Genomic DNA, 11,279 nt, shown 5'->3' on the forward strand with positions numbered 1-11,279 from the left:
CTTTTTTACCATCTTTAACAAGGTAATTGAAAAAAAGCTGGAAACAATCATGCTACTATGCAGATCCATGGTGTGCACACATCTTGAATAATGTATGCAGTTCTGGTCCCCACATGTCTAAAAAAGATGTAGTAAAATCAGAAAAGGGACAGAGAAGGGCAACCAAGATGATCAATGGTATGGAGTAGTTACCATATGCCAGGAGAGACTAAAAAGTGTAGGACTCTTCAGTTTGGCAAGTAGTAGGCCGAGGAATTACATGACAGGGGTCTAAAAATCATGCAGGGTATGGACAAAATGAACAGGGAACTGTTATTCACTGGTGCCAGAATACTGGAACTATAGCGCACCCCCTGAAATTGGTGAGAGACAGTTTGAAAAACAAGAGGAAGTCCTTTTTACACAACCCATAATTAGCCTATCAAACTCATTATCACAGGAGGTTGTAGAGGGAGACAGTCTGGCCAGTTCAAAAAAGGATAAGAAATTCCTGGATGACAGATTTATTAATAGCTATTAAACAGAACAGTCAAGGATGTATCCTTTGGCATCTCTAAACTAAATGACAGCAGATGCCAAGGAAGTTAACAAACATGAGCTAGAATACTCTAAATACACCTGGGTTCAATGGTCTTCTCTAAAGCATCCACTCCTGCTACCATCAGAGGCAGAATACTGGGCTAGATGAACCACTGGTCTCACCCAGTATGACATTTACATCTTATGTCTAAGCCTGTCTTCTCTCAAGCATTATTTGAGATATCAACTGTACTTTATATTAAAAAGAGTGTGCCTTTATCCTTCCTCTAGCAGGCTGGTGAGTTTGTATCCCTTTTCCTTGACTGCAACAACTAAAAAATCCAAGATCATCATATAATCCCCTGCAGTACCCTTATTGTTACCAACAAGGAAGAGGAAAAAGACTGCAAAATCTGAAGGTAGAAACTCGGGCTCACACTCTTCCCTCCTCCCTCAAAGGAGAGGCATCACTTTTCAGTGCAGTTTAGCAACCATTGATTCTTTTGGTCACCCAGAACTTTGATGCATATGCCCAGGCAGGAGTTTTTGGAGGAGTGGAGACTGCCCAGACCTTCCATTCCCCCATTTAGGCCCCTGAGAAAGAATCCAAAAGGCTAGACTGGGTCCAGACAGTTGGAGCTTCCATGGCTATATTTGTACAAACATTCAGGAACTGAACCTGGGTCTCCTGTGTAGCAGACAAAGATTCTACCACTGAACCACAGGGGACTCCTCTCAACTCAGTAAATTCAGATGAACCTTGCAGGAGATACAGCCCAGGCCCAACCATAACGGCCAAACAAGTTACACAAGCCCAGGTAAAAATCCCGCAGGGCTCAGATGTTGCATACATAATCTCTAAAATCATCTTAATAGGTGAGGCAAGAACAAAAGTATAACCACAAAGCAGATGAGGTTTCAGATCTGTAAGTCTGCTCATGAAGAGGCATCCATAACACAAGTTTCAATGGCACTGAGTTAACGCTGAACACCTCTGAAAACTTGAAAACATTCTCAGATTATATCACTCCCACAGAGAACTTTAGTTTTATGGAGCCCTCTCATCCCAGTAAACACCAATGGGATAGAAATAGCTACTACACAAAATCACTTATTACATGCATCTAGATTTGCAGCATTTTTTGATGACGTCTCAAAGTACGCCTTTGAGCACTGCTTATTTTGGGGGCGAACTTAATGGTACAGAAACTGTATGCTCAGCATGGATCAAATAAGTTCCCTTCTCCTCTTAGCCACAAAATGAAAAGTTTGGATTAAAACACTCTGACCCCAAGATACAGCAAAATGAGCAAAGCAAGCCCTTTTCTACACATTTCTAATCTCTAGGTCTAGCACTGGCTAAAGCACATTAAAAAGTACACCCTTCTCCCATGCACTACACATACCCAATGTGCTGAAGACCACTACACCAAATCCTAAAGCTTCCCCCATTTCATCAGAAGTGGATGATGGCATTAATCTTATTAAAATATGCATCCACTATTATATTTAAACAATGATCAAAAACATTATCAGAAAGGGAGTATGTGAAAAAATTAGCTGTATGATCAACTGGAGAGAAACAGATTGAAGGCTGCCTGCTCCTGAAAAAGTTAGACAGAACTTTTTTTTATAACTTTGAACCATGAATCCAGTGTGTTAGTCAATGTCAAGGATTCATCTGCTTTAGGATTATTCTAGGATCACAAAGTATGGCTCTGAGTTCCTATCACTGGACTGACTATACAGAGGCAATTTCATGGGGCAGAATAACCGTCTCCCTGACAATTAAAAGACCACAACAAAAAGAAGTGTCGCCACACCCAGATTAGTTTCTGCATGGCCCCGACATGCTTGCATAGGTTCAATTTGCAAAAGGAACCAACAATTCTCAGGTTCCTGGGGGCTGCCCCACTACAGTTACTGGAATAGCTTTCAGTTCTTCTACTGAATGTAACATCACTTGAATTACGCACATTCCAGCTAAATTAAGGGGCCACCTGGATTTCCCCAAACAGGGGTTTTCAACCTTTTTGGATCAGTGTACCCCTGGCAACCAGACGCTGAGCAGCATACCCCAGCCATCGGACATGGAGCAAGGTGGGGGTGGCATGTAGCCAGATATGGAGTGTGTGTGTGGGGTGGGGTGGTGGCATGAGGCTGAACGCAGAGTTGGGGGGAGGGGGCGCAGTGTTGAATGCTGAGCAGTGCCAGCTGCTGCGTGCAAGGTTCTGCTGCTCTCTGCATCTGGCTGGGTGGATAGTGCCTGTATGGCAGCAGGGGATGGTGCTTGGCGGTGCTCTGTGCCTGCATAACCCTCCCAGGACCTTCTCAAGAACCTCTGGGTGTACACATAACCCCAGTTGACAACCCCTGTCCTAAAAGAATGCTTGTGTATGCACACACTTCAAGCCCCATGTTAACCATGTCATGGGAGGCTTCTCTTAATTAGAAATTTTCTGTATTATAGCATGGAAAATGCATTTCAGAGCCCATCATTAAAGGATGCAGTACAAGGAAATGGGGAATGAAGGAGGTTACATTACTGTTACTTCTCATTAACCATGCCCAAATTCATGGGCGGGGGCATGTGCCGCTCCCCCGAGACTGGCTGTTGCCAAAGCTGCTGCTGACTTCTGTGGGTGGTTGCCGCCTGCCCCCCACTTGCCGCCGACAGCCGACGGCTCCTTGCTATGGTGCCCCCCCCCCCAGTTGCAGGAGGCACCAGTCATTCATGCCCTAATTATACTCCAACAGAAGACTCAGTAAGTGTAGGTAGGCACAGCAAAACCTTGCTTAGGGAATGTATTACAGTGCAGCCACTGCATTCTGAAGACGGAAAACACAGACAAAAGGGCTAAAGCAAGGGTGCCAAACATCTGAACCGTGAAGCCACTCTACCCACTATCTTTGGAAACTGGTGGTGTGGCCTGCCACAGAATTCAGGGTCCTTTGGCTTCACTGGCTGTGGCCATCAGTAGCAAGCTTGGTCCTAGATAGATGCCCCACCAACACCTAGCCTGGCTGCCCCTGATCCTTGGACTGGATCCAGCCCCCACAGTCCAGATGTGGCCCAGGGGCATAGCAGAATTTGATGTGCTTCAGCTAAAGGATTGAGTAGACCCAAATACTGGCAGGCACATGTACAAAGGGAGACCACCCACCTAAAAAATAATGCCAGATGGGAATGAATGTTAATGAAAACACAACCCAGCAACCATACATATCTTTCAGAAAAGCCTCATTTGATTTCCTTGTTTGGCTGTTTTCAGCAAGTATACCACACAGTATTGTCAGTTTGGAGTCATGCTAAGCACTGCAAAGTCTAAAAGGATGAATACCAGTTCAGACATCAGGAAGGAAAATCTCAACAGCTCTCATGCTTTGGATCACCAGTGTCAAACTCAAACAAGCTGGCAGGCTATATCTTGGCTGTAGGGCTTCTCACGCGCCAGATAATCCACTTCAGGATCTGGCCTGTGGGGTGTTCTGCTGCAGCTGCCAAAACTGCTGTGTCAGCACAGCAGGCATGTGGGAGTTAATACCACTACTGCTCACCAACCTGCCACAGGTTTGGTTCCTGAATCATGATCAGAAACTGGAAGTTTGGTGGTCTGTAAAGAGCAGGGTAGTGGTAACCCCTGAGGTGTTGGCCACACTAGCATGGTGGCTCTGGGGGTTGTGGTGAAAAGCCTTGCTAGCCTGATGTGAAGGTAAATCAGATGACTAGAGTGAAACACTGCAGTCTGGATGATCCACCTCCATGAGTAGTATGTTTGACACCCCTTTTTTATACCACTGCTGGTTGAGTCAAATAAGCTCCAATAGCTATTGTCCTGCCATGACAGCAATGCCATTACTTGCCCATAGCAGAAGCATTTTTTCAGGTCTGAAGAAAGCACTACTGCAGATGTATAGTACCTGACAACTGAAGCTCCTAAAAGAAAATGCTAAGAGACTCACTAAAATGTCCCAAGCGGTAAAGCCTCAGGTAACGGACTGAATTCCTGTCTTGTGCCAGACTGCAGCTATGTGTCTTACCTTTTTTCCATGCTGACCACTGCGTTGACAAAAATACCATGCAGTGCTAATGGTTTGAATTCCCTCTTCTCTCCAAAGGATTAAAATGCATCCTGACTGATGTACAATAAGTGGGGGAGAAGGGATGACCATATGGACAACTTACCTGAAAAATTCCGTGACACCAGCATTGTTGTGAGGATTGCACCCTGTGCAGAAAAAAGAGCTTGGATAAATAGGTCTGATCATTTCAGATCACAGCAGGTGCTGAAACACAGCCTTCCAGAGTTTAACAACAGCCCCAGCCACAGGATGGGGCAGACAGATGCTGTCCAATAGTTATGTTACTTTTTACACTAGGAACGGGAGTCAGGAGACTGACCAGCAGGGCAGGCAACAGCTCTAAAAGCTCAGTTCCTTATTTCAGCTTACATGTATGAGAGATAGGGGGAGTACAAAGAGAAAGAAAACTAGGAGCTTTGCAGGAAGAAACACCCCAAGATAAGGTGGTATGGAGCAGGTCTCAGCAAGCATTTTGCAAATATTCATAAACTCCTTTTCCAAAACTCCATTGCCAGATAAATATTAGCCCCACTTCAGAAGCAGCACTTGGGCAAATAAGAAAAGGAACATTTCCAGGCTCAAACTTAGTAGCAGCACTACAAATACAATCCCATTCATCTAGTCCTTTGCTTTAAACATAATGCCAACCCGCCCCCCTTCCCACCACCCAGAAAAGAAAAACAGACTAGCCTTCAGCTTTCTTCTGGCATTGAACTTTCTCAAGCACTCCACAGTCTCTTGTCTGTGCATCATTGAGGCCACAGTGGATCGTTGCTGGAAAACAGAATCAAGAAAGGATCACTGAAGTGTTCTAAACAAATTAGCAAGACAGGTTCTTCCTCCAACTCTCTACTTGTACATCACCAATTATGCAAACCAACATGACTAAGCTCCTCATTTTCAGGTGCCCAGTTTTTTAACCAGATACTAACTTGATAATGAGGATTTGATGGCAGAAATCAGCATTAATGTGACATTAGTAACAAGCTAACTTGTTTAAAATCTCTTGCCACAGTATGATGTCAAAGGCCTGGGAAACTAAGTAACTGAGGCATATATGAATAACAATGATCTGTTTCTCAGATTCCCAAGAAAAAGTGAACATAAAAATAAGGCAAGTCAAATTAGCCAGTAATTACACAGAGAGGAGCAACAGCAAGATGCGGAGTTTTGTTACTAAAACCTCAAAAAGAAAATTCAAACTAGAGAATAAACACCATTTGCATGGTCCTCCTAATACCTAGTGAACAAAGCTCTCATTGAATCTGAGTTTGTTACTGGCCCACTATGCAAAGGACTCAGATCCCTCACATCAAATGCCAGAGATATTTAGCAAGCAATGGGGAGAAAATCATGTGGCTTAGGCACAGAATTCTACCATATCAAACCAACAGCCTGAGCATAACCTTTAGAAGGTGGTGCAAACTTGCACAAGCAGTTGGCTGAAGTAATGGCAGCTGCAGGAACCGCACTTCCCAGAAGTACCACCATTGATTTTAGAGCACATTAGGAAGCCAGAGGACTAGCTAAGGCTTACTCATACACATTAGTACTAGTCTGGAATCTCTTTACAAGCTCAGTGGGTGAAGGATTATCATGGCTGAACTACAGATATTACAGATCCTCCATTAGCTACCTCTTGGTTTGAACAAATTCTTCAAGATGTGAGAAAAAAATTAAACAAAACAAAAAACACATGCTGTGTTGAGAAACTGCTAGTTATGGAAGGAACAACAGAGGTGTTAAACTCACCCAGCCTGTGGTATGGGGCCTGTGCACAGGCTGGCTCTGCATTCCAACGGGGGCCACATAATACAGCTCTGACCCTTAGGAGATATTTAGGACATCCCTGCTCTGCAGTGACATCAAACCTACCAACCCTGCTTTAAAGGCTAGACACCTGGTATAAATCAGGGCTGACAATTGTTGGAGGAGAAGGATGTGCTCAGCTGATCTCTTCTAAAGAGCATCTTGTTTCAGTTCACTCCACCTCCTGTGGAGTGAACACGAGGCCTGAACATGAAGCTGTAGCAATGTGGCTTGCATATAATACCACAAAGCATTAAGACTGTTGACCCTGGCAGGCATGTCTTGTGCTTCCATGCAAAACCATGGCTAGTCTTTTGGTTCACCTAAGGGCAGCAACAAGTCTCAAGTATGGGGACGTAATGCATCACACACACAAGGGATGCAATGGACACTGTGAGAACAGCTTTAAACACCAAAGGCGTTTCTACACATGCTCCAGGGCTCGGGGGAGGGCAGAGCTTTTTAATTAGAACAGCTCTGAGAACCACTCTAATTAAAGTGCCTACAGAGTCTCATGCATCATCGTCCCTGCATTTCAAAATGAATAAGCTGTAGTTAAAGGGCGTCCGTCATCATTCTGAAGTACAGGGACACTGATGCATGAGACAGAGAGGCTGCTGGAGTATGCTAATTAGCATGCGCCAGCAGACTTGATTAATTGAGTCTGCTCTGATGCGTTGCAATTACATTGTGTCTGAGCAGCCTCCCTTCATGTCTACGGGCACCCCAAGCACGAAGGAGACCGAAGTGATTTGTGAACTAAAATCATTAGTCTTTACTAAGCTCTATATTATGCAGAAAAAGAATGTCCCTTTCCACGGTGTTATAGGAGGAGTGCTCCTGACTTGCACAGCTCTAGTCTAAGGCACTGGGGTGAAATTTAAAATATAAAAGCCACAATTTGGTTACAGACATACAGGGAAAAAACCCTCTGCTAGTGTAAATGTGCACAGTTCCAACTGCAGTAGAACCTGCCCTCATTACATTAGATAAGGATCCAGCCCAGTGTTCACAATGATAATAGTACACAAACACAACACGTGAATTGCCAACTACATTTCTCTTGGAGAAATGGGAAACTTACTGCTATTCTCTCATGAACAGGTAAACAAGAGTTAGCTAACACCATACTAAGAACACAAAAGGAAACCAGCAGCAGCATGCTATGGTATTAGATGATTCTGTTTAATCCGTTTCAAGTAGAAACTTTCAGTCTGACAAAGGGAGAAGTCATTCCCCAGCCTGCCCCCAACTGCATTTCAGGACATCCCTGCCAGCTCTGCAGGAGATGAGAAGATAACCACACTTGCGGTCTATAAAGGAGACAGCTTAATGGACAGAACTAGCTAAAAACATTTCACTACTACCAGCATTACAGTTAATGACAACACAGTAAGCCTGTTTTTCAAAGCCAAATGTGAAAATGCTCCAACTCAATTGCAAAGACAAACTACCACAAAATGGGACTAAAGATTCATAACTCACAATCCCTGTTGTCCCCCTGTACATAACTTATTATTATGATCTGCACCAAAAAAAAAAAATTAAGTTCCTGGATAAATTATTCTGAAAAGCCAAGCCATTTTTCTGCAAATTCCAAAATGAACTATGTAACCCTATGCAACAGGTTGGCCCTTCCCCTGTCACTGCCCACAATCCGAAGTAAACAATCTGGTTTAAGGCAGCACCTGATTTCTGCCACCAGAAGTACTTAGAGGTGCAGAGATTTATGGTGCCGATATGATATGGACCGACGTAAGGAAAAGTGACATTATTGGTAATCGGCTTTTTTGGCTGATAAATGCCCCATGCATGCATGCAGCCATAACACCCATGTAGCCCGGGAGCTTGAAGAGCAGCATCCAGCTGGTAAGTCAGGATGGGGCTGGGCAAAGGGTGTGGGGGAGGGCAGATTGAGGCCCCTCCACGGTGAGAGAGTGAGTGGGACTGGGGTAGGGGTGGGGGCAGGCACTGCCCAGCCCAGCCCAGGCAGGGCAGGCCTGGGGATGGAAGTGTGGCTTGTCTGGGTGCCACAGGAAGGGGGAGCAGCTCCCACTGCTGTGTGCACCCCCAGGGAAGGCACAGGGGGGACATGTGCCCCCTGGAATCTGTGTGTGGACAAGGGCAAGCTGCCGCTGTTGCCTGAGGCTGGCACCTGGACCTTTCCTGCAGGAGGGCTGTGCTCAGGGCAGGTGGCGGTGCTGGGAGGGGGTGGTACAGGCTGGGCTAAAGCTGCCCCAAAATTCACCATAGCACTCCTCCCCCTGAACCCCTCCTCCCAGGCAGCCCCAGCTCAACTCTCATCAGGAAGAGCCTGAAGCCACCCCCAGCCTCAGCCCCAGCCTGCCCTCTCCATGTGCACACATCTGTGGGGCACATGGCCCCCATGCCTCCTTTGGGGCTGCATGCAGCAGTGGGAGCCACCTCCACTTTCCATGCTCCCCAGACGAGCTGCTCTGTTCCATGCCCAGCCCTACTTCCTCCCTTACCATAGGGGCCTTGATTTGCACCCCCCAAACCCCTCCCCTTCCCCCCGCCAACAGACTTACCAGCCAGACACTCCTCTCCAAGCTAACAGGCTTGCATATCAGCTATCAGATTGGTATCAGCTGATATGGCTCATTACAAATTTTTATTGTTGCACCCCTAGAAGTACCCCTTTGCTCAGCATCCCTATCCTCAGTATGTTGCTTCACCATGGATATTTATATGACTCTGGAACAGAAAATGGACAGGAAGGGAGAAACTTACGCAGACCCATGGGTGTTTGAGAGCCTGGTCTGCTGTGATGCGTTTTGCTGGGTTTATCGTCAGCATCTGATTGATCAAGTTCTTTGCTTCAGGAGTTACTGTGTCCCACTCAGGTGATGGGAACTAGGAGAAGAAAAGGAGAAGAGGTGAGACCCTGAACACCATAACCCTTCCCTTTCTAAAGGAAATGCACTCCCCTAGACTGAGCCATACTCAAGCATTAATCCCTTCAGAATTGGAAAGCTTGCAGGGGACACAAAGCTTTGCGAAGCACCTACAGCATGAAAGCTCTAAAGGAACCTGATGAACGACTCCAAAGCACAATGCATACATACATGTGCCACTTTGATGGCTGTACACTGAATGCCCATTGACTAGCTAGGCACGTTTTTTTGGTTAGATGTGATATATCTTTTATTTGACCAATCGACTAGTTGGAAAAAACTTCTTAGCAAGCTTTCAGGCGCAGTCACCCTTCACTAGGCAGCATAGGGAGTCTCTGCTGATCTGAGACTCCAAGGAATGAGAAAAGTTAAGTGTGGTATGATGTCAGTGAAAGTATAAATAGGTAGAGGTAAGCAAGACAAAAGGTAAAGCAGGGGAGGGAAGAGGAGGGGAGGGGGAAAAAGAGCAGGGGGAAAGAGAACCCCCCCCAAAAGGTCAGAGGAGAAAACAAAGGTCTCCCTCTCACCTGTTTTCTTTTTTTGTTTTCTCTTTCCCCTTGCTCTTCCTCTTCTCCCCGCTTTACCTTTTGTCTTGGTTATCTCTACCTATTTACAGCTTCACTGACATCCTACTACACTTTTAGCTTCTCATTCCTTGGCGTCTCAGACCAGCAGAGACTCCCTATGCCTGACAAAGGGTTAATACGCCTGAAAGGTTGCTAAGAAGTTTTTTCAACTACTGTACTCAGTTGGTCTAATAAATGATATCACATCTAACCAAAAAACTTTGCCTGCCTATGTCCTTAGACCAACACAGCCACAACCAAAAACTCTTTGACTAGCTACACACAGGTAAACAAACGCTTCAAAATTCAGTCACACTATTGGAATTTATTCAGATTAAAAACTCAAGGAGAAAAGTTTCAGATCTTTGAAATTAATATTCAGAGCAGGTGCATGAAAAGAGAAGAACAATCTCCTTTAACTCACAATATTCTTCTTCCTCCCACTCCACATCATTAAGAAGCTGTAACAAGGTCTACAGAATCCCAGATTGTTATCTAAGGAAAGAAGTTACTCACCAGTAACTTGAGTTTGAGGTGTCCCATCTATCTGCACATTCCCTTGTGAAGGTACATGTACCTCAAACACTCAAGCTCAAAAACTATAGCAGGTGCTTTTACAGCATGCATGTCTTACCTCTACTTGTGTGTCTGAGGGACAGGGGAAGGAGGAATATGGAATGAGCCCATGGAAAACGCATCATGAAGAACTCTGGGTACAAATAGGGAATGTCTTTCTCTTTCAAATGACCTTCCATATGCACATTCTGCAGTGGGAAAAACTCTGTCTACTTGGAGGCATCTATCAAAGCTCTAGGCCAGGGGTTGGCAACCCCCTGCACGCGTGCCGAACATGGCATGCAAGGCCATTTTCCTTGGCACGAGTTAGGGCCAGGGAGGTAGCAGCTGTTTGCAGCCAGCCCCAGCTCTGGCTAGCTGCTGCCAGCTGGGAGCCTGGGAAGCTGCAAGCAGCCTGGGCTCCATGGCTCTCAGCAGCTACCCCGAGCTGGGGCCAGCTACAGTTGGGAGGCTACAAACAGCTACTGCCTCCCTGCCCCTGGCCTCAGCCCCAACAGGCACAGTGCTGGCACCTGTTGCCTTCCTGGAGCCTGGGGCAGGAGGGCAGCAGCTGTTTGTAGCCTCCCAGCTGCAGCCAGCCCCACCTCTGGGTAGCTGGTGATAGCCACAGAGCCCAGGCTGCTCCCATGGAACACCTGCTGCAAGCAGCCCAGGCCCTGTGGCTGTCAGCAGCTACCCAGAGCTAGGGCCAGCTACAAACATCTGCTGCCTCCCAGCCCCAGGGAGGCAGCACATACTGGCAATGCTCCCCACTGTGCTGCCCTTGCTGCTTCTGCAAAGCAGTGTTGGAACTCGGCGCAGGAGGACACAG

The 11,279-nt window shown here is 46.1% G+C and overlaps 1 protein-coding gene across 1 annotated transcript in view; it reads right to left on the bottom strand.

Moving 5' to 3' along the window:
* The window catches only part of CAMK2G (calcium/calmodulin dependent protein kinase II gamma), a 184,688-nt gene that overhangs the window by 45,932 nt on the left and 127,477 nt on the right, over positions 1–11,279 (bottom strand). Inside the window, exons 10-12 of the mRNA XM_019555533.1 lie at positions 9,163–9,285; positions 5,293–5,376; positions 4,706–4,748 (exon numbers count right to left, since the gene is read on the bottom strand). Coding sequence (XP_019411078.1) covers positions 4,706–4,748; positions 5,293–5,376; positions 9,163–9,285 — 250 coding nt within the window. The remainder of the gene's footprint in view (positions 1–4,705; positions 4,749–5,292; positions 5,377–9,162; positions 9,286–11,279) is intronic.

The sequence above is a fragment of the Crocodylus porosus genome, unplaced genomic scaffold, assembly GCF_001723895.1.
Source record: "Crocodylus porosus isolate Cpor-Errol unplaced genomic scaffold, CroPor_comp1, whole genome shotgun sequence".
Classification (NCBI taxonomy): Eukaryota; Metazoa; Chordata; order Crocodylia; family Crocodylidae; genus Crocodylus; species Crocodylus porosus.